This window comes from Akanthomyces muscarius, chromosome 5, assembly GCF_028009165.1.
Source record: "Akanthomyces muscarius strain Ve6 chromosome 5, whole genome shotgun sequence".
Classification (NCBI taxonomy): Eukaryota; Fungi; Ascomycota; class Sordariomycetes; order Hypocreales; family Cordycipitaceae; genus Akanthomyces; species Akanthomyces muscarius.
The window spans coordinates 2,923,578-2,945,096 of record NC_079245.1 but is presented as its reverse complement, the minus strand read 5'-3'; the positions used below and the strand labels follow the sequence as shown (position 1 = coordinate 2,945,096).

At 52.7% G+C, this 21,519-nt stretch overlaps 9 protein-coding genes across 9 annotated transcripts; 4 read left to right on the top strand and 5 right to left on the bottom strand.

Moving 5' to 3' along the window:
- Positions 1–1,584: 1,584 nt before the first annotated feature.
- LMH87_010302 (uncharacterized protein) lies at positions 1,585–2,277 on the top strand (the record flags this gene model as incomplete). Its single annotated transcript, XM_056197440.1, has 1 exon — positions 1,585–2,277. The coding sequence occupies one exon, from the start codon at positions 1,585–1,587 to the stop codon at positions 2,275–2,277; it is 693 nt and encodes a 230-aa protein (XP_056054489.1).
- A 150-nt stretch (positions 2,278–2,427) lies between these two features.
- On the bottom strand, positions 2,428–3,227 carry LMH87_010301 (uncharacterized protein; the record flags this gene model as incomplete). Its single annotated transcript, XM_056197439.1, has 4 exons — positions 2,428–2,870; positions 2,931–3,053; positions 3,106–3,134; positions 3,187–3,227. The coding sequence occupies 4 exons, from the start codon at positions 3,225–3,227 to the stop codon at positions 2,428–2,430; spliced, it is 636 nt and encodes a 211-aa protein (XP_056054488.1).
- Positions 3,228–4,501: 1,274 nt separating this feature from the next.
- LMH87_010300 (uncharacterized protein) lies at positions 4,502–5,161 on the top strand (the record flags this gene model as incomplete). Its single annotated transcript, XM_056197438.1, has 1 exon — positions 4,502–5,161. The coding sequence occupies one exon, from the start codon at positions 4,502–4,504 to the stop codon at positions 5,159–5,161; it is 660 nt and encodes a 219-aa protein (XP_056054487.1).
- Positions 5,162–5,741: 580 nt separating this feature from the next.
- On the top strand, positions 5,742–6,782 carry LMH87_010299 (uncharacterized protein; the record flags this gene model as incomplete). The annotated part of the gene is made up of 4 exons (XM_056197437.1): positions 5,742–6,003; positions 6,060–6,182; positions 6,245–6,649; positions 6,721–6,782. 4 exons carry the CDS (start codon positions 5,742–5,744, stop codon positions 6,780–6,782), a joined length of 852 nt encoding a protein of 283 aa, XP_056054486.1.
- Positions 6,783–9,082: 2,300 nt separating this feature from the next.
- LMH87_010298 (uncharacterized protein) lies at positions 9,083–10,224 on the bottom strand (the record flags this gene model as incomplete). The annotated part of the gene is made up of 4 exons (XM_056197436.1): positions 9,083–9,121; positions 9,346–9,360; positions 9,873–9,982; positions 10,053–10,224. The coding sequence occupies 4 exons, from the start codon at positions 10,222–10,224 to the stop codon at positions 9,083–9,085; spliced, it is 336 nt and encodes a 111-aa protein (XP_056054485.1).
- Positions 10,225–13,448: 3,224 nt separating this feature from the next.
- Positions 13,449–14,440, bottom strand: LMH87_010297 (uncharacterized protein; the record flags this gene model as incomplete). The annotated part of the gene is made up of 3 exons (XM_056197435.1): positions 13,449–13,562; positions 13,636–13,710; positions 14,384–14,440. 3 exons carry the CDS (start codon positions 14,438–14,440, stop codon positions 13,449–13,451), a joined length of 246 nt encoding a protein of 81 aa, XP_056054484.1.
- Positions 14,441–14,966: 526 nt separating this feature from the next.
- Positions 14,967–15,563, top strand: LMH87_010296 (uncharacterized protein; the record flags this gene model as incomplete). The annotated part of the gene is made up of 4 exons (XM_056197434.1): positions 14,967–14,972; positions 15,120–15,315; positions 15,375–15,460; positions 15,516–15,563. 4 exons carry the CDS (start codon positions 14,967–14,969, stop codon positions 15,561–15,563), a joined length of 336 nt encoding a protein of 111 aa, XP_056054483.1.
- A 752-nt stretch (positions 15,564–16,315) lies between these two features.
- LMH87_010295 (uncharacterized protein) lies at positions 16,316–18,384 on the bottom strand (the record flags this gene model as incomplete). Its single annotated transcript, XM_056197433.1, has 9 exons — positions 16,316–16,346; positions 16,403–16,587; positions 16,646–17,483; positions 17,533–17,681; positions 17,736–17,762; positions 17,815–17,872; positions 17,924–18,035; positions 18,091–18,251; positions 18,317–18,384. 9 exons carry the CDS (start codon positions 18,382–18,384, stop codon positions 16,316–16,318), a joined length of 1,629 nt encoding a protein of 542 aa, XP_056054482.1.
- Positions 18,385–19,059: 675 nt separating this feature from the next.
- LMH87_010294 (uncharacterized protein) lies at positions 19,060–19,589 on the bottom strand (the record flags this gene model as incomplete). The annotated part of the gene is made up of 3 exons (XM_056197432.1): positions 19,060–19,078; positions 19,153–19,220; positions 19,353–19,589. The coding sequence occupies 3 exons, from the start codon at positions 19,587–19,589 to the stop codon at positions 19,060–19,062; spliced, it is 324 nt and encodes a 107-aa protein (XP_056054481.1).
- Positions 19,590–21,519: the final 1,930 nt, after the last annotated feature.

Here is a 21,519-nt window from a genome sequence, read left to right as displayed (position 1 = left end):
ACTCTCCAGGCCAATCACGGGCGGTACCGGCAAATGGGCACAGATTCGATTCCTTCACTCAATGGTCTTTGTCCAGATTGATCTCTTCTATTTTACTGCTTCTGCGGCGCTGCATGCAGGTCCTGCGTTGGGCATGAAGTCGTGCATCTACATCGGCCGCGGCTATCCGCGATCCAACCGGCGTCGCAGTCCACGGAAGCGTATTGGGCGGCAGGAAAAAAAAAAACACTACCGTCGCTTTGGCGTGCGCTCGTTAAAAAAAAAGGGCTTCTAACAATGTTTGCCCTTTGTTGAAGCCATGGGGCGGGAGCTATCGTGCCCCGGCCTAACAAAGCCCAGAGCTTAGTCGCAGAGCGAGCCAATAGGTATCCCGCTGGGTGGGCGTGCTGTGGTACGGCCGCTCGCCACTTATTAGAGCATCATTCCAGCCGTGGCTTTCTTTTCAGTCTTATTGAGCAATAATGGGCGTGAATTCTAACTGGCTGCAATTTAAACTACAGAGGTGGTTACCCGTGGCCTGCCACCTTTAGCGCGGCCGTCAACTGTCGCCATCGGTGGCCAGCCCCCAGCCAAACCACCTGGCCAACAGCTAGCTGGCTGAGACAACTCTCCACAGCAGCGTGAGCTTAAGTAGTTTGAAGTCTCATCTGCAGTTTTCCAAGACCTGTTACACGACAGGTTGCCAGTGTGTGGGTAAAGCTTAATTAAAAAGAAGAAATCATGAGGAAAAGTCCAAGGTCGAGACAATGACATCCGTACGCCCGGTAATTCCTTCACGCTCCCTCCGAGCCTGATTCTTGGGATTCGTCTCATGTTGCCAATTACGCCACCCACTGTAAACGTTGCTTAAATGACGCGCCGACCTGGTTGCGATAATAACTACAAGCACGGACCGGGGTGCTTTGCAAGCAAGGCCCTTCCCAAGCCACACTCTGCTTTGCATACAAGACTGGCCCGCAGCAGAAACGGCTCGTGTGGTTGTCCATGTCAGAGGGTTTTTTTTAGGTCGAGTACTGGCTTCTGACGCCCGCACCCTGATCCTCAACAAAGAACCCCGCTCTCCAACTGTTTTTGCTGACAGGGCCCAAGGTGCGGTCTCCCCCTCTCTTCGTTCAGACCGGCGAACTAGTTGCTGCCCAGTTGCAAAGGCATTGCCGGCCGGTGTTCAAGCCCCCGCCCCCGCAGTCGGCATGTGGTCGATGCTGTGTGGAAAGACGCCGTACGCTGCGGAGGGCTAGTTAGTTGGGGGGGGGGGGGGGGGGCGAACAACCCAATCGAGGCAACGCCGACCAAGGGCTTGAGTAAGACGTACGGCGGTTTTCCGAACCCTGGTCCAGCCACCTGCACCCATGGTTACTGTTGTAACATTCCCTCGCCATGAGTTGTACAGTGTGAATATATCTCGTGCTGAGCTTGAGCACTCGATGCAACAGTGGTGTAGCTTACACAGCTCCATGTATGCCTCGAGCTAGACTGTCCCCACCGCGTCGTGAGAAGGCAGTCGGCAGCACCTTATTCCCATAACATTTTTCCTATCTTGAAAAGAAGTAGAGACATCAATTTTACACAGTCGAGCAGTTGCTGATGGATATTTCCAACATGGCCAGCAAGATCAAATACGAGCAGGTCGGCGACAACACCAGCGATGATGAAAATGACTATCGCCCACAAGCACCGCAACGGCGCCGCTGGCTTCCCACAGTGAGCGCCTTTGTCCTCGGCCTCGCGACCATGGGCATGGTATTTTCCATCTATTCTACCCTTTCCTCCACACCAAAGCACTCGCACGCACGCATCATCCCCCAGGCGCAAAACGGCACCGACCCCACGACCGGTCTCCCGCTGGCCTGGTCGCACGGCGACTGCGGCAACTCGCCCGAGGACGCCAAAGCGCGCGGCTGCAAGTACAGCATCGTGCTGCACTCGTGGCTGCCCGAGGCCTGCCTGACGGCCGCCGACGACGAGGACGCCCGGGACATGTACAAGGACCGGCACTGGCGCTACGGCACGTCGTCGGGCCACAACATGACGGTCGAGGAGCTCGGCGCGGGCGACTACGGCTACTTTGACACGTCGTTTGACTGGCACGTCACGCACTGCATGTACGTGTGGAAGCGCCTGCACAGGATCCTGCTGGACCCGGCGCAGCAGCTGGACACGTACACGGCCAACTATCACCACACGAGCCACTGCGTCAAGATGATTGGCGGCCACCCAGACGGCATGAAGGACTCGGGCACCAAGATCTTTGTCAAGTATCCGAAATGTGCGAAATAGAGGTTTACATGTAATAGCCAATGGAACAGTAAAGCTTGCATTTAATTGTACATGTAAATATCTATTGCTACTGCACACGTGCCTTTAAATCGAGTATTCTTCATGTGCCATGTGCATTCTATTACATGGGTATTGGCCCCCCCAATCGCTCTACTCGTTTTTGAAGATTGGCGCTCCCTCAACAAACTCGTAGAAATCCAAGTCCTGCGCGGCATGGTTCTCGACCGCCCACTCGTGAATCTTGTCAAAATTCTTGCACGTATGCATCGTGTGCACATTCCCGATGAACCTGCCCTGCTTCCTGCTCCATTGCCAGGTAATGGTGGAGAGGTCCGACGTGCACTGCAGCGACTGCCGCAGCTGCTCGTAGCAATGCTCCATGTGGAAGATGTTGTCTTCAGCCTCCTCGGAGCCTGATGTCAGGTCCATCGGGTACGCTGTGGGATAAACTAATTTGCGCATCATATTCAGGCAGTGCAGCTGGTGGAAGACATCGAGCTCCACGATGTGGTAGTCGGTGTCGTTTGAGAACCTCGTCGTGGCGTTGGGAAGCTTGGCCGCTGTTTCCGGTAATATTTGGGAGATCAAGACTTCTAGAATGGAAACACAAATTAGGTGCTGATTGGCCACTGTAGTCAGGCGCAAACACGTACTGTTGTAGAGGTCATCCCAGGCTTCGTCAACCTCTGGTGTCGAGCCCAGATACTTTGAGGTATCTCCTTTGAGACCCCCCGTAAAGAGTATGTTGTTGTACTCGACTACCGATTTTGCGGGTGCTTTTGATTCTTAGTACGCATCTTCTTCCTTGCAATAAGGAGTGCTACTTACAGTAGACTTCGTTGGGAATGTAATGCTTGCTGGGGTCGTGTTTTTGCAAGCTCCATACAGCAAAGAGAGCCAATAACAAACCCACATTCAGCACGACAGAGTATGGTAGAATATTTGCCCATCTTTCGCGACGAGCTGGGCGTAATGGCAGCTCGTAGCTGTCTTTTTCCCCCTCCTGTAAAAAAGGCACCTCATCGGAGGCTCGTTGAGCGACTTTGTGTTCCATCGGTCAAGGAATCAATTCAATCTCGCTCTTTTGTTTCGCAAAAGTATTATTCGCCGTAGCCAGTGTATTACTGCAGTTCTAGGCCTTGCGAGTATTGCTTTCCAATTGCGAACGAATAGGTCACGGATCTTCTCTGAGTTGCCTGGGGTGGCAAGCTGTGGAGCTGTCTCTATTCCGCACTGTGTAAGAAATGCCCCCCTTTCCGCCACTCCATCTCAAACTGGTGATATTCTACTGCAAGTGTTACATTTGCGGAGTTCCATGGTGCCGCCTTGATTTTCGTTTAAACGAACCTACAAACCTCAACACACACAGCAGGGTACGCGGCCAGCCCTGCGGGGAGCGCTAGTCCAGCCCAAGTCTATGCGGGGGGCCATGGCACTATCTATCACGCGGTGTGAGATGTAAGTAAGACGCCATTTTTCTCCTCTATCTTGTGGGATGGCAAGTGCCAATGGATGGTGGAGCAACCGCCACACTACTCTGGGTTTAGTTTGCATGTCAGAACTTAGAAACGATTGTCCACAGCTCCGCCACTTTCTCTTGACTTACACGACCTGCCCCGAGGACCAATTCTATATCTCTACTACCTATGTTAGGGCTTTATCGTCGCGACGTGTTATTTTCGTACAAAATGATTCATCTTGCTGTCTCTAAAATAGACTTCGTGTTGCCCGCTTCCCTTGGTAATCCTGCACCCATGCGGATGCGTAGAGATTGTCCATGCATTGGAGTTGAAGCAGAGCCCCAAAGCCACCACATAATTCGTTATTAATAGCTGTCTCTCAAATAATGGGTCTAAGCCTAGGAGGGAGGGGATGACGGATGATTGGGCGAGAAACATGGTGGATGATGCAGACCTCTCCGCCTAGGTACACTGGCGTCAAACCCGTACTCAAAACTGGCAAGGTCAGGTATCCATAACTCAAGTCCGAGAACAAGGTCGCAATGTAGCATGCCATAAAGGGATCGGATCAGGAAAGAAGACTAGTGAAGTGCCGCCATTGGTGGGTGCGTTGCAACATGCAGGAAGACCTGCTTGTGTATGCTTATGCGAGACCAGGTCACATACATATCCCAGACCTCCGCTCACCATAACATGCTATTTTCGAAACAACAAACTTTTACACTTCTTATTGCCAATATACTCAACCCAAATTCTGATTCAACATGAAGTTTTCCGTCCCTGTCGTCGTTGCCCTTTTCGGCGCCGCCCTTGCCGCACCCGTCGATGTGGCTGAGCGTGCCCCCAAGGGCGATATCCTTTACAACAACCAGGCTGGTTGGGGAAAGCGCTCCGAGGAAGTCGATGCCCGCGCCCCCAAGGGTGATATTCTCTACAACAACCAAGCTGGTTGGGGTAAGCGATCCGAGGAGGTCGATGCCCGCGCCCCCAAGGGTGACATCCTTTACAACAACCAGGCCGGCTGGGGCAAGCGTGCTCCCAAGGGCGACATCCTTTACAACAACCAGGCCGGCTGGGGCAAGCGTGCTCCCAAGGGCGACATCCTTTACAACAACCAGGCCGGCTGGGGAAAGCGCTCCGAGGAAGTCGATGCCCGCGCCCCCAAGGGTGATATTCTTTACAACAACCAGGCTGGCTGGGGCAAGCGCTCTGAAGAGGTCGAGGAGCGCGCCCCCAAGGGTGATATTCTCTACAACAACCAGGCTGGCTGGGGTAAGCGCTCTGAAGAGGTCGAGGAGCGCGCCCCCAAGGGCGATATCCTTTACAACAACCAGGCCGGCTGGGGAAAGCGCGCTCCCAAGGGCGATATTCTCTACAACAACCAGGCTGGCTGGGGAAAGCGCTCCGACGAGGCCGAGAACTAATCGACAGGCTTTGAAAAGCTGTTGCGTGACGACTTTAGAATGAGGGTATGAAGACAACATGAGCTTGGCCACTACAATAGTTAGACTTGGAACTGGTGTAACTAGAATTATTGCTCCTCAATTAATGCTCGTCATAAACCAAGAATTGTCTCACTGCGCTGCCTGTGGTTGCTGTGTAAATTGACCGATACAGGCTCTGGATCCTTGAAGCTAGCGTAAAACTCTGAGCAGCAACACCACAAACATAATCGACAAAACGTAAAAACAAAGGATTAGAACTTCTTCAAGACGGAGTATTCTTTGTCCACGAGTGCCGGATGTAACCTTGCAGATCTGGTGGCAGTGAGCAAATGTGGCTTGCGCCTAGAATCCTTCTGACGATGGGGGCCAAGACTGGTACGACATAGGGCACCACAGTGGTAAGCACTAAGTAACCTAACTAGGCGGCGCTGAGCTTGGCTCTGTTCCACCCCCACGTACCCTACTTCGCCTTTGCTTCTGACATCTTTCTCGCCACAGTTGACAAGCATTCAAGACTGTAATTTTTGGCAAGCGACAATCTCAACATTGGTCTTTAAGCATGTATTCACAAAGGCACTTGGAGAAACCCACGAGCGATGCCACAGATGCATCTGATACAGAAAGCCTCTTGAGCTCAGACCAATCACAGGAAAAGCTCCTGCTTTCGTTACAAGATAGACGATCGAAACAAAACGGACGGCTAAAAATATTTTTACACGTCGGGGTCATTACTATTTATGGCATCATTGCAGTTTTGCTACTGATATGGGGTGCAAAACTGCGCGCGATCAAGTGCGAGTGCGAAAATGGTCAAGTCTACTGTAAGTGAATCGAGCGAGGCACACATGCGGTATCATATATTGACGACCCCGCGCAGCACCGGCCAATACGGCTGTCGAATATCATAAGCAAACGATCGATCATGAAGTCTTCAAAGACAGCAGTTTTAGAGGCATGCCACGTCCCGAAGTCGATCAAGCGTGGGCAGATCTTTTACAATGTACGCCGGCCTCGCCACTCTCCTGCTTTGAACCCATCGTACTAACAAAAGTGTCCTTCAAGACAACGACATTCGCGTGCAGAAAGAAGATCTCGACAAGGCGAATGTTACATCGGTACCGCTCAACGACGAAAAAGGCGGCTATTTTGTCACACTAGACGTCTACCATACCCTCCACTGCGTAAACCACGTCCGCAAATCCTACTACTCCGATTACTACCAGAACCCGAATCCTATGGCGCAGCAGCGAGAGCACTTTGACCACTGCATCGACTTGCTGCGCCAAACTCTCATGTGCCATGGGGACGTGGCGCTGCACCCGTTTGAATGGATCGACGACTATAGATTTCCGTGGCCGACTGAGAAGACGGAGCATCAGTGCCGCAGCTGGGACAAGCTAGTCGCTTGGTCCAAGGAGCATGCGATTCCCAACCTGGATGGCCCGATCCTGACACATCCAACGTTAGGTAAGAATGCTCGCCCTCAACAAAGACAGGCCATAGACGCATGGATGAAATGTACTAACTTTTAATTATAGGGACTTCGTGGCGCGGTGATGAGCCTGACTGGACTACCGGCGCAACGTCCGGCCACAGGTAGGCCACTTCTTCCTGTTGATGAAAAGGAATTGGACAGAGCCTGGCGACTCACTGCACCGGCAGCGACGTGGGAAAAATCGCATTATATATACCGCACCTGTGATAAATGAAAATGCTTGATTTTAGCCAATATACATTATAATTTCCACGCGGAAATTTGTTTCTTGCCGACATCCACTTTGGTCTCGCGATAGCAGTTGAGCAAGGAGTTGGTTGTGGCTGCTAGTAGCGTAGAGCGTTGCGCAAAGCGTCGTGCGCTTATTGGTCACTGTTGCCCGGGGCGATTATGATGGATAGCTACCTTTGGCAACTTCGCCTCCTTAAATGGCGTATGCTTTCTCCTTGTAAAGCGCAGCGTTACCCCCTTCCTAGAAACGCATCGATCTTTGGCGTCAACCAACGGGGCTGAAGAGCCGTGATATGGCGCTTGCGTTCCCACCACAAGACCCAGGTTTCGTGGTCTAACGGTTATGACTGCGGATTCTGATTCCGCCAGCGAGGGTTCGACTCCCTCCGAGACCTACCTTTTTGAGTTCATGGAACTCGTGCTTGCCGAGCCACCCCTCTCGCTCTTTTTTCTTTTAGACAAAAAAAAAGCTTAATGCATATTCTGGGGTTTCCTTAAGTTTTGCCCTTAAGAGTCGCACTTGATGGCAAATCGAAAATGCTTTGGGCTTTGGTCGTATGCAGCTCATGAGCAGCAGTTCTCGCCTCAGCGACGCTGCGCTAATGCTGCGCAGCTTAAGAGAAATTTCAAAAAGGTGACAGGGTAAGCCACGACCAGCGGTTTCCTAGGCCAACGGTTATCCAAAACGAGCATTGTGTTATAGGCGTCTCGACCCAGGACCCTGATCTGACTTTCGGCGGCCGCTGCGCATCGCTGGGCTTGTGACTCCAGTCTCTTGGCATCCCGTAATAGAAAAAGTCCGAGACTCAAGGTTTGACTTAATTCTCAAATTCACCAGATAATCGAGCTTGGAAACCATCCCGTCATTGGCTGTCTGAACTTTCTCAGAGGTAATCATGGTTGCTGCTACCGTGATGACTGCGCGGTCTGCGTCTGAGCATTTTAAAAAAAGAACGTTATTCGCGATTTTCCACCATCATTTTGTTGCAGATCCTTTAAAGACTTGCTATTCCCCTTGATTCACCGCGGACACAAGTCTATCGCTCTCTTCTCGTCCATCCACGGCTCCGCAGATGGCGGATTCTCTGGCCACGCCTCGACTGCATCCTACCGCCACTCCGACGCCGATCGCCTCCGAGCAGCTGAATCTCCCCCTAGACAGCTAGTATTGCGCTGATACTATGGACGATTCCCTCTATAGTGCTGTTTCGATATTTACTATCATCCGTAATTGAGACTTTTGACGCCTTTACGACGTGGGAACTCGACAGCCTGTGCTTTACGAAGGTTCGAATCTTCTTCAAGGGTATCACGATTGAGTACTGCAGTATCTCCCACCGTTTGATGTTTTCTTAGCATGCACAAGCGCAAGGTTTGACGGTAGGAGCATAACGGATTACGAGATTGCTGGTGGCTGTTCCATTAACGTGCCAACAGCGTACACCTAGACCTAGATTCCAATTTGCATCTTGACTACATCCCAATTACATTAAGTTGTTTGTTCGAAATAGTACACGCATTGACTACTTTAGCCGCTAAGCCTTGATTTGAGAACTACATCTCACTCATCGATCGAGGTGCTTGACGAGCAACATCAACACTTCCTACCCTAGAGTCGCGAGAGCCTCACGAGGCAGCCGAGGCTATGAAAGCCAAGTGGATTTTACTCGATATCCTATATGTTCTGACCCACAGATGTGTGAAATTAGAAGAGAATAATGCCGATTAATGTTGGAGGTGCTGGTGCCGGGTGGACTTTTTTCATTTGTCGAGTCAAATATTCGCTACTAAGCACTTGGATGTGCAACTGACTTGTGCGCAACGCATCGGAGCACAAAATTATGCCATGATCACGTCACCCCGAGAAACGAGATGCGGTGTCATTGAGGTGAGCCCATCTGCATCAAATCCAAGATTCCTGCTAGCAACGCGACCCTGAATCAGTGTCGCACGGAAGATCACCTGTGCAGTTGCGGCTGGTAGACGGTCCTGCATATCCGCGTGAAGCTAATTTCATCCGAGACGATCTCACACTCGCGCGACGCACTTGCGGCTCAGTTACCATGTGTCCGTGTTTCATTGCGGGGAAGCTAGTGAGGAAGGCGGCTCTTGCGTTGGCTCGCATAGGCTTGAGGCTGCTGCTCACGAGTGAAACAGACGTCCGATTTTTTTTTTCATCCAGTCTTGACTTTGTGGAAAGGAACAGGTCTCATCTGCAGAGATGTCACATTAGCCGCTATCGCAGAGTCGACTGTCTCGGGAAAAGGGTTCATTTGTGCAGATTTTGTAGGAGGGCGGTCGTGGCCATGCATGGCAAGAGCTGTGACACCATGTCTCGACGAGCTATTTTAGCGCGGTTGTGGACTGTCTCGCGACGAAGACGACGTGGTTACTGGTACACATGTGATTCAGGCACTGGGGATTCAAAGGAGCCTACTTTTTGAAGATTGTTCTGATCAAGGTCAAAGGCATTCGTTATCCACGGCCCGTGGGTTGTTCAATGAAAATGCGGGCTGGCGAGAGCCTATAGATGGTACGTCAACGGCGTACTTTGGCTGTCATGCAGCTTATTGAGGCAGGCTTGGCCGCAAGTCAGCCACCGACGGCTGCCATATCGCGGGCGCAGCAGAGCGGCTGGGGAAAATACGCCTCGATACGTAGATGATCGGCATAGAGAAGCTGCAGGTTTGTCACCGGAGTTTTTCTTGATTTCTGTCAAGCCCCAAATTGGATTGCAATTTGCCGGGCAATTTATTTATATCATGACCTTCGGCGCATCGGCGGAAAATAGAATCAGCTAGCAAGTAGGAGTGCCTGATTGCCTTTTCATCCTCTGCGATCGACACTGCACGTATATTAAAGCCACAAAAAAGGTGTGCAAGATGGGCTGCCAACTGCCAACTAGCACAGCGTTCTTTTCTCGCTTGGGCGATGCAGCTACACGCTTGATGGCACGTAACCCACTGTTGAGCTCGCCACCGACAAGCCGGATTCAAGCCACCCGGCCGCCCGCTGCATGACAAGTGCGCGGGATGGATGTTTGATGCTGGGATAGACTGCGCTGGCCCTGAAAACTGTTGCGATCAGCGTGTCATGGTCCGAATGGAGTCAATTAGATACTCTAGGCTCGGCCCCCAATCGTACCAGTATTAACGGCCCTGGTGCTGTCGTGGAGACTTGCAATGGGTCTCTGGTTCAGCTCTTGGGGCCAAGGAGAACGGGAGTTGAAAGACAGCTTGTAAGTAGTCAGTGGACGGGAAACACTGACGTGGATCGAGATGAGAGTTGGACTGAAAAACCTTGCCGTCGCAAGCATCCCCCCGCGGGCCTGGCAGTTTGACAAGCTCACGACTGATGTAACATCTCGGGGGCGACTGACCAATATCACAATGGGACAGTAACACACACCAAATGACCCTGTACATTGGTGAAATTAATCTAATGCAGGCAGAGTTCATGAAAGCGGAAAAAAAGCGCCGTCACTGCTCGGGTACTGAACGGGACAAGCAACTCTGGTGCACATCATGGGTAGCAACCTCGCCTAGCCAGGTACCGTCCTGAACACCTGACAGGTCTCAGATTACCTGATTGCTCCATCTAAGGCTCTTTCAACCTTGCTTGTGTCTCGTATTTCTTTTTGGAGCCAAGCTGGAAGTCCCCCTCCAGGTGTCTGAGCTTCCTGCTCGTCAGGCGCGTACTTGCATTGGCGAGCGTGGTGCCCACAGCTGGGCATGGTTCCGAGCCAAGGAAGTCCGGTGCTATGAAAAGCAGGGTCTGAGAGAGGAGACTGAGAAAAGAAAGAAAGGAATTCCTTGCTGCCCAAGGACTGCAGTGAGACTTGCTGCCAGTGTACGTGCTCACCGGCCGGATTCACTTTTTGTCTAATTTCCACGTTTTTCCTTTTCTGTACGAACTCACGGCCACGCTATGATAATGTTGTCCAAGGAAGGAAAAGACAGCGGAGCGGGAAAAAAAGAAAACAGTACGGCCATTGGAATAGTTTGGTGCTTGCTTGCTTTCTTTTTCTCGCCTGGCCGCCCGGGTGACTAGCTTGGGTCGGGAGCCTGGTTTCCGTGACACTAAGAATGGACGATAGGCTCGACGGAACGCGAGAGGTCAGGCAACCTTGCACCCCTGGATACTCCACTGGACCGCGGACGCGACAGGCCCTTTCCCTCACTACCAGTATTTTAGGATCGCGAAGCGAATAGTCTGGGATGACTGTTGTAACACTAGCCAGTTCCCCGTCATGTCTCGCCGTCAAGGTGTGGCTGGTTGTAGTCTAATGCTTATTAGCTAACAGAAGAGCAGCCTAGCAGCTTCGATGCGCTGTCAATCAACGCAGCCTTGTGCAAAGGTTGAGACGAAACCACCAATACGAAATCTGAATTCCGGGGCAGTCTACGAGGTGCCGTAGGATCTCCCTGTCCTTCCCTCTCTGTCCGGATCTATGGGGGGCGAAGAAAACGCTGGTTACGACAATGCTGGAAACGTAAAAAAATACATAAAAAAAACGCAGTAAAACCCGCCGCGGATTCACTCAGCCCCCTCTACTTACTAGCCCAACCTTCCTGCACAGTTGCAGCCAGCACGGAAACTACCAGTCTGGCCCAAGTGTATAAACCCACAGCAAAGAAAGACATGCATGACACGGCTGGTCTGGAAGCTGGCACTGGATGGGCAGGCCCGCCCACGACCGTCCAGGCTGCATCCTGGTCTTTCCGATGGCAGCAAGCCTTGCTGCATGACAGGCTGTTTTGTTTGGACAGCGGGTATGGTAGGAAAAAGCCCCTCAGCGGCAAATCACAGCCAGCGGAGGGGCCGCCCGGGCCGGGCCCGCCCTGCACAGTCCGCCAGCCAACCAGCGCCGACGCTGTTTTCCTTTTCTGGGTGTGGCTAGCAAGGGGTCCTTCTGCCGGGCTCCTCTCCCTGCTGGCTTTGGCCGGTCTGGAGGCTGGAGGGAGACTCGCTAAATATGCATTGCTGGCTTTGGTTAGCCCATAGCTGAGAGGAGGGGTGCTGCAGGCAATTAGTATTCGACCACGCATGCACATATGTACTCGCCCGTAGCGTGCGGCTGCAAGTAACGTACATTGCAGAAGTAGGTAATGACAAAGGATATAGGTCGGCGCTATGCAGTGCTACTCGTACTAGCCTTCGGTCTCGAGGGACGCCGAGGCATGAAAGCCACTCATCAGCAAAGCGTTCGTCTTTCCGCGGAGAGGTCGCCGCCGTATGCGCGTCGATTTCAGTCAGCATCGAGAAACTGCTCATCCCAAACAGAGGTGTTGCTGTTTGTGTGTGGGCTCATATGTACTGTGATGCATATCTGGAGCGTGGCCATCTGCCGTGCGTGTTATTATTAGTAGAAAGGCAACTATGAGGATCTTGGGCCCTGCCGGGCTGGCAGACCAGGCCCCCCCCGGACCGCAGTAGCATCACCAATGGGCCAGCTCCGCCGTGGACCATTGTTTGAGTTTGCGATCTGTCAAAAGTAAACGGCTTTTGCAAATCAAGGGACATCAATGTTTTACATTTGACTGATTTCGTTGTTCCCATTGTACGAAATGAAGAGGCTGTCTTGATAACTTCTAACCGAGAAACATGTCTGCATCTCCAGCTGCAGAACCAGTCTCACACATCACCAACGGGCTGACTGCTTTGGGAAAGCGGTACTTGTACAGGCTAGAGCTGCCCAAGACTGGGTCCCCTGGCGCAAGAGGCATGTACTACTGGTAGCTGTGAGATCCGAATTGGGCCACGTCAATCTGCATGTCTCTCCGGCCTTTATTTAACCCCAGGGCTGTGCCAGTGGCCACTCACACTTTGGCAAGCTTGGCGCGAGGCGGTGGAATATGGCCAGAAACCGAGATTATGAGATTCCTTGGGAGGGCCGTTTTTTTCTTCTCTTTCTCTTTTTCCACCTCTATTTTGGGAGTAGTTGCGTTGTTTGTCTTGCTTGGCGAAACGCCCAGCTAAAGGCGGTTTAACGCTTATTCAGGTGAGCAGAAGCAAAACGCCTACTCCTGCTAATGCATCCGAGCAAAAACTAGCAATAAAACGTGACATATCAAAACTTGTGAACAACAGGGAATTATATTTGTTATATCGGAGCTGCAAAGTTCCGAGTGCACAAAATTGGCTTGAGCTTTGTGCATAATTGCATGCAACCGTCCAATGCTTGGCCCTTGTTCGTCTGCACGCCGCCGACATGTCGTGGTACATGAAAAGCTGAACACACAAGCGACTGGGCGCAAACCTGCTTCTTGCCCGTAATAATAAGCCGCCTCGCTTTTTTGTTGCCCTCTGCAGGAACAGGGATCTGGGTTCAGCTCATGACACTTGCATTTTGCTCACTGTCCTACGTAGGCATATGCACGCAGGCGACAACTCAGAGATGGGGGCAAAACGCCACATCCTGCTTATTGCACTTGTGCTCTTCCATTTCCGTGTGCGAATGCCAGTTGGGAGGCATGGCTGATTCGCCATCTGAGATTGCCGCCCTATTTTCGCCGCACCCCATGTAATCTTTCATATCGCCTATTCATCGAACCCCCTCCAACCCTCGTCCTCATCCGTTGGGATAGGCATATTGCATGGAAGGTCAAAGCCCAGGGGTGCAGCGACACGCTCCACACTTTTGACGGGGCATTTCTGCGATAGTCCGATGTTAGCGCTGGCAGCTCCTTTAGAACAAAAAAAAACACCGCCTGGTGTGAGAACCCACAAGTGCCACCACCCATCCCAAGTGTGGGCAGAGATGGATGGATGGAGGGCAGGTCCGGCGAGAGGGAACCCGGGCCTATGCTAAAAAAAAAACGGGATCTGAGGGCGGGCGTCCAGCTTGCTTCCGCAGCCAGTAACCCCGAGCCTTGTCCTGTCAACGGGAATGGTGGCTGCGAATGCTGGCCCTGTATTTTGCACAATGCCCCTTCCACTTGCGGTCAATTGATTTCATGAATACATTCGCATAAATCAAAGATAGACGAGGAAAGTAAAAACCAGTCGGTCAAGTGCCGAAACTTGGTCGTGGCCCGTGGAACAACTCATAAGAGATGCGGCAGATGGCAGTGCGAGATCCGTGTTCCGCCGGACTCAGCCTGCTGTACTGATATCTTCCAAGATTTATCTGTCAAAAGCCTTTTGCCATCGCTACCCGGGCGGCGCCCCCAGCCAAATCGCCACGCAATTTAAGCCGTGGCTTGGTGGCGGCGTTGAGCCGTGGGCGGCGCCCCGTCACAGACGTTGAGCGAGAAACGAGGTCACCAGAGTCTCAGACCCTTTTCTCAGCCCTCTGCAATTTTCAAACACTAGAAAGTACTCACGAATGATGCGGTCAGAGTGATGCAGGCCTCGTTAGCTTAGTCTCCCCAACCTAACGGGACGGCGACGTTGTAGCCAGCCCCCCGTTTGCTCACCCACCGCCCAAGATGTACATCCAAGCGTGTGAAGCTAGTAAGTTGGCAACACATTACCACTGGTACTAGTACGGCAGCCATCGCAGTAGCAATGGGCCTCGACAGGTCGTGCATGATCGGATGTAACAGTCTCTCCCTGCCAATTCCCCTTTTTACTCCTGGTTCATCTACGGCGTTGGTCCGGTTTGCTGGGCAACAAACTATAGTTTCCGTTCCCGAGGCCGGTCGATGGGACGCGACATTTCAACGGACAGCAATCGGTCATTTCCGACTCGCCCACACATCCGAGAGGCTGTTTAAGATTGGGACTGTACGACTGATCGCGGAGTGGTTAACGTGCAATCACAGCACAGTAGTACATACATACATACATACACTCTTCGTATTCTTCCCCGTCGAGCTGGACAGTCTTATTAAGTTGGTGGTGGGGCCGGGGTGGCCAGGCCGCATTGATGTCTTTTTTGGGGGCCTGCAGGGAACAACAGCAGCCTCGGACGCCACAATTTGTTTTCATTTTTCCCAAGTGATTTTGCTTGTTTCTCCGCCGTCGTCTTGCCATTCAAGCCCGGTCTAGTTTGCCTTGCCTATGGATGTGGGTAGACTGGTCCATGTGGAGCAGAGACAGCCTCGGCTGGGTGTGATGGAAGTGAGTGGACAATATCCTGACGGCCAAGCAATGACCTCGAAATCAAGTATATAAAGGACAGGATATCCCCCCAGTTCTCTCTCTTGGTTCTTTCAGATCATCACACCATCAACTCTCAAGTCTCTTACACATCACTTCTTCTTTCAGAACACTCCACCACTTTCCACCATCAAAATGAAGTTCTTCGCTGTCGCTGCCCTCGCTGCTGGCGTTCTTGCCGCCCCTGCTGAGCTCGCTGCTCGCACCTACACTAACCCTACTCTCTGCCCCAACGGCCTCTTCAGCAACCTCGTCTGCTCCGCCACTGACGTTCTCGGACTCCTTTGCCTCGACGCCTCTGTTCGTACGTGACACTCCTTGAAAACCTTTGTCGACTTTGACATTGACTAATAGTTACTGCAGCTAGCGAGGCTCCTCGTGACGCCCGCCACTTCCAGGAAATCTGCGCCAAGGTTGGCAAGGCCGCTCGCTGCGCCGTCCTCCCTGTTGTAAGTACTCTCAACGAGTTACTCAACGACCAAGTTCTAATTCCGCGTAATACAGGCCGATCAGGCTGTTCTTTGCCAGCGTCCCGTTGGTGTTGCCGTCTAAACAGCAGTACTGCACCTTTCGTCCGACTGATACCGACAACACTGCTCCGGGTCAAACCAGGAGCAAGCTCAGAAGGACATGGAGGATAACTGAAAAGAATCAGCTCGGCTCAGATTTTAGCCGGCAGCGTGTGTTACTTGAGACTTCGTTCGCATCTTATTTCTTGGCCGCATCCCAGTGTACAGAAAAAGGGATGCTATACATAGCTTCGTATTTGATACATATCCAGAATATAATATGCACTTTTTCAGTGGACAAAACCTTGCCTTGATCTGAACCGCCTAGCAGACTTGTTGTTGATAGAGATATGTCTTGTTGATCCTTGGACTCAGTTGAGTGTCTCAGACAGTGATGGTAGCCACCAGTGACACGAGGTGTTGTCTCGGTAAGTCCTAGCTAGTCCTTGTAGGTGCTGCTGTTTTACCGGTCACACGAGTTGATAGCCGAACATGAAGTGTGATGCAAAGGATCGAGCGAAGCTGCTCCGCGGTGTGCCACAACTGCCATTTACCTCCCACTTCCCGACCGTTGTCTTGGCGCAGACAACGCACGAGGCGCTCTGGCTTGAGGGAGGTAATTTATCGATCAGCGGCGTGCTGCAGGTCAGCCAGCGCTTCGAGCACTCCTGCATTCCATGGGAAAAGAAAAAAAACCATGTATTGATTGTGCAACGTATAAAAGCTCTGTCTCAGAGTGATAACCCAATTCTATATTTTGTGCCCCTATTGTATCCCAATTTACCCATACTCTCTCTACTCCAGCTCGATAGTGCCAGGAGGTTTGCTGCATCGTAGTCAGCATGCAAGTCTCGTTATTATAGTCATGTAGTCTTGGCTTACCTGGTGACATCGTAGACGACACGGCACACGCCGTCAACCTCGTTGGTGATGCGAGTGGAGATTTCGTTTAGCAGCTTGTGGTCGAAGGGGTAAGGGTTGGCGGACATGAAATCCCTGGTCTGAATGGCGCGGAGGATGATGATGTACTGGTAGACACGCTTGTCACCCATGACACCGACAGCACGCTATATGTAATTAGTCTTCTGCGGTGAAAATGCATTGTATTGAGTGCGATGGACTCACGCTAGGGTCGAGAGCGGCGAAGGCCTGGCCAATCTCGTTGTAGAGACCGTTCTCACGGATCATGTTGATGAAAATATGATCAGCGCGACGAGCAATCTCGACACGCTCCGGGGTTACCTCACCGAGGACACGGATGGCAATACCGGGACCAGGGAAAGGATGGCGCATGACGAGCTCCTCGTGGAGGCCGAGCTGGCGTCCCAGCTCGCGGACTTCATCCTTGAAAAGCTCGCGGAGGGGCTCGATGAGCTTGAGGCCGTGGCCCTCGGTCATGCGCTTGGGCAGACCGCCGACATTGTGGTGCGTCTTGATGGTCTGACTGGGGCCCTTGAACGAGATGCTCTCGATGACATCAGGGTAGAGGGTACCCTGAAGGAAGAACTCGACCTTGCCGGCACGGTCCGAGTGGGCGGCATCCTTCTCGATGCGCTCGGCCTCGGCCTCAAAGATGTCGATGAACTTGCCGCCGATGAAGCGGCGCTTGGCCTCGGGGTCGGTGACGCCGGCGAGACCGTCGAGAAACTGCTTGCTGGCGTCGACAACAGTCAGGTTGATGCCAAGATGACCCTCGAGAGTCTGCTTGACTTTCTTGGCCTCGTCGAGGCGCAGGCAGCCGTTGTCGACCATGACGGCGTGGAAGCGATCGCCGATGGCCTCGTGCATCAGCTTAGCGGCGACCGTCGAGTCGACACCGCCGGAGACGGCACCAAGAACCTGGCCCTTGGTACCGACGAGGTTGCGGATGCGGGTGATCCACTGGTCGACGAGGCTGGCCATGGTCCACTTCTGCTGGGCCTTGCAGATGCCGACGGCAAAGTTCTTAAGAATAATGTCACCGCTGCGGCTGGTTAGTAAAACTTCAGGCGAGGAGCTGCTGGGTCACGTACCCTTCGGTGTGGGTGACCTCGGGGTGGAACTGAATGGCGTAGATGGGCTTCTCGCTGTGGCCGATGGCGGCGTACTCGGAGTTCTTGGTAGTGGCGATGGTGTGGAAGCCATCGGGGAGCTTGGCGAGCTTGTCACCGTGGGACATCCACTGATTGTTGTTAGTCTCACGGGTGTGTGAACGGAAGTATTCAGGTCAACTTACGCAACGCATATCCTCACCAATGCCCTCCTGCGAATGTGTTAGACGGCTGTATCAAGTGCCTGCATAAATGGGTACATACAAAGAGACGGTCGACGTGACCGCTGACCTTGCTAGCATTGAGAACGGCAAGACCGTACCTGCGCAACGTTAGTCAAACGCTTCGAAAAACGACGTCTAAATATGCTCACTCTCGGGCAGTGCCGGCAATAACGTTATCGGGAGAAAGACGGTAGGCAAGCTCCTGCATACCATAGCAGATGCCGAGAATGGGAACGCCATAGTCCAGCCAGGCGGGATCAACTAAGAAGGTGTTACTTTTGGCACTAGGTACTTGGGGTCGGGCGTGCAATAGTACCGTGAGGGGCACCATCCTCGTAGACACTGTAAGGACCACCGCTCAGGATGATACCCTTGGGCTTCCAGGCCAAGTCGGCGGCTTTTTGTGTACACGGCAGAAGCTCAGCATAGACGTTGAACTCTCTCATACGGCGGATGAGAAGGTGAGAGAACTGGGAGCTATGGAGGAGAAGAACTGCATTTAGCACATGTACGACTATCGCAGGGTCAGTTGTGAGTCTCACCCAAAGTCCAGAACGAGGATGGTGTCGTAGAGCTTGTGAGGCTCAGTCTCAACGTCGGTGACAGACATGACGGCGGATTTTCTATGGGCGACCTGGATGGAGAGAAATGCGGCTGAGTTCGCGGTCTACGGTTGAACACGGGCAGACGAACAGAATCTGAAAACAGCTCTTGTCAAATCGCCAAGGGAAAGGGAGCGCGAGACGAGTCACAGCGACGGGAACAAAAAATTATTCACACCTGGGGACCTGAGTGGATCACGGCGACGCGGTCGCTGGCCAATGGAGGGGCAGCACGGGAGGAGGGGCACCAGAGAAAAGTCAAACAGCCGGCCGCGATAACGCTAAAAGGACCCTGAAAATTACTGGAAAAATGCTACCAGTTACAAAAATCGTTAATCACTGACTAGATTGCCTGGTTCGGTAATTGCATCAACATACTGCCTCTTCTCTTTGCTGCGACAAACTCGTCTGCTACCCAGGACGAAAATCTCTGCCCCGCGCTGGTGCCCCGCGCCAATGACGCACCCGCAACAACAGGAACCAGCCAAACCAAAAGCTCACCAGACAAACTTACGGCGCACATGATTCATTTTATTGCCCGCCATTTGGGCCATTCGATCGAATACTAACGAAGGTTCGACTCTCGAAAAAGCCACTCCGAGTCGGAGAAATGGCCACAATCAACGCAGCGATTGCCCAGCCACAACGCGCCCGCGACTGGCCAGCAGGTATTTGAGCGTGGGCTACAGCAAGACAACACGCCTGGCCAAGTCAGCATCGCGGTCCATCGTTACAGTACTCCCCGTTTGGGGGCTGGGATGGCAAGCTGACTATACCATACACCGACTCTTGCCGCGCAGCAGTTTGTGTCACGGGCCGCCCAGACGTCATACAGAAAGTTCAGCTGTGCAGTGTGTGTGTGTGTGTGTGTGTGGCTACACAAGTGTTGCGCTTGAGCGCAGCAATGTCAAACGCAGCGAGGAATGCAGCAAAAATCAGCACACAACTGGCACATTCTATCAGACGGTTCAAACACGCAGCTGTCGCCCCCGGGGCCCTTCTTCGACCCCTCGGACGTGTTGGGGCACTCGCGCGCCGCAAAGGCCGCATGCGACATGATGAACCGCCGCGGCTTGCAGACGATCGTCACCAGCGCCGTCTGGTTGACACAGTGGCGCGGCCCGTACGGCGTCGACACCGACTCGTCGATGCGCCGGCACTTGTCATCGGCTGGGCACGGACAAAACTCTTGCACTTGGATGAACTGGCACATGGTTATCTTTCTTGTGTTTTCTTTTTTTGGGGAGAGGGAAAATTTGACGGTCGCGATTGCGAAATAGCGACACATTCAGAAAAGAAACGCGAGTATTGCATGCAAGAGGTGAGTTTTGGACCGACGAGCTGTGAGATTTCTGTATTTCTTATATAATGGTGCCACGGCATTGTGCTGCGTCGCGCGCGGCTGGATGCACGTCAACCAGTCCTTTCGCGTAGGACCTGTCGATAAAAAGTTCCCCAGGTCATGAGTACACACGGGTAACCCCAGAGAATCAAGGCGCCACCAAAAAAAAAATCCGACTCCTGGTCATTCTCTAGATCCAGTTGCTGCACATGGCGCAGTCGTTGCACAGGCTGTCTGCAAAGACAAAGACGGTCTTGTCATAGGCGGACCCGAGGCGAGACTGCATCGGTGTCTGTACGCAGCTTCGGGACGCCGATGCGCCTCTTTTTTTCAGCCGCTGCCGCAGGCAGATTTGACTCTTTGCGATCGGCTCGCTTAGGACGTGGTATAGATCGCCGTTGATGTTGGCCTGCTTGTACCTCTCGGCGCCCAAGCACCTGTCGTAGTGTGGGCATCGACACACCGTTACTTCAAAATGGAAGAGGCACATGCTAGGTTTGGGCTGTAGAAAGAAATAATTTGACAAGGTAATGACAGATAAGAGCAGTAAAATAAATGGTTCAAGCTGTTTTGCGACAGGACTCCTGCCGATAGATATAGATCCTACCGTGCACCGACATACAGTGATTTATGAACGGGACTTTCGCTAGCGGTGACTAATTCTCTTTCAAGCTGTTGTGTAAACATTTGATTCGGCAAAGATGGTCCTGGTATAAGTATCTGATGCCACAAAAGAAAAGTCCCCATGTACGATAAGCGCTTCGCTGCCATCGCCGTTGCACACGGATAATCATCCCCGTCGCCCGCTCTGCCCTGCTCGCCCAGTCTCCCGTGCCTCGCTGCAAAGCAGCGCCCAACTCTGCATCATCAGGCCTTAGGCATTCCGCGCAGGCTAGGCATATCCTCATGTCGCGAACGCAGCCGTACGGATCGCTCTCCCAACCCTTCTTGGAGCCATCCGAGGTGTTGGGGCAGTCGCGTCGCGGCGCGCTGTTGCCCTGCTTGAGCTGCTCCGAGCAGACCGCGGATCGGATCAAGGCGTCCCCTCGAAAGTGAAACAGCTTCTTCTTGTAGACGGTGCTGCCCCGGCCGAGCTGACTACACCTGTCGCCCGCCGGGCAGGGACACAGCGGCTGCTGCAGGATAAACCTGCGCATTGTCTTGTCGGGTGCGCTGCTGCGAGCAGGACAATGCCGCCACAGAGCATATACGTGGTACGACTTGATGGGTAGGCAAGTCGTACTCTCGCGCATCAACGCAATTTCGAGAATTCGTCTCATAGTACTGGGCCTGAGGGATTTGGGCACTGATTAGTGGTCGCACGAGAACCCAACCCCTGCGGCGTTCCGAGACACCACTTGGGCAGGAATTAATATTCACCGTCATACAAGCCAAACTTTCCAAGACGCAACTGACTATTATATTACCATTTAGCTGCTGCGAAGCGGGAAGATGGAGCTGCTTATTGTCCTCGACCTAGTAGACTCGCTTTTTCTCGAAGACATGCCGCCTCCCTATATACCATTCTACACTGCTTGCGGCACGGCTAAACTTTAGTCTTGAATACCGGTCTCGTCAAAGTTTCATGCTCGTGCAAGTATGAGACAAATTTTTCATACTCTATGTACGCAAAAAGTATGGAATAAAAATTAAGTATCAGTGCAACCGAGCCCGCCTATGGCGATGGTTCCGAGCCTGTATCTGCGGCTCTAAGCTTCGTGTCCTCCTGGCTCTCCTATCTCTGCGGCTAGGCCTGTCCACACTCGCGTTTGCATCTTGCGCAAATGGCTAAATCGACCTC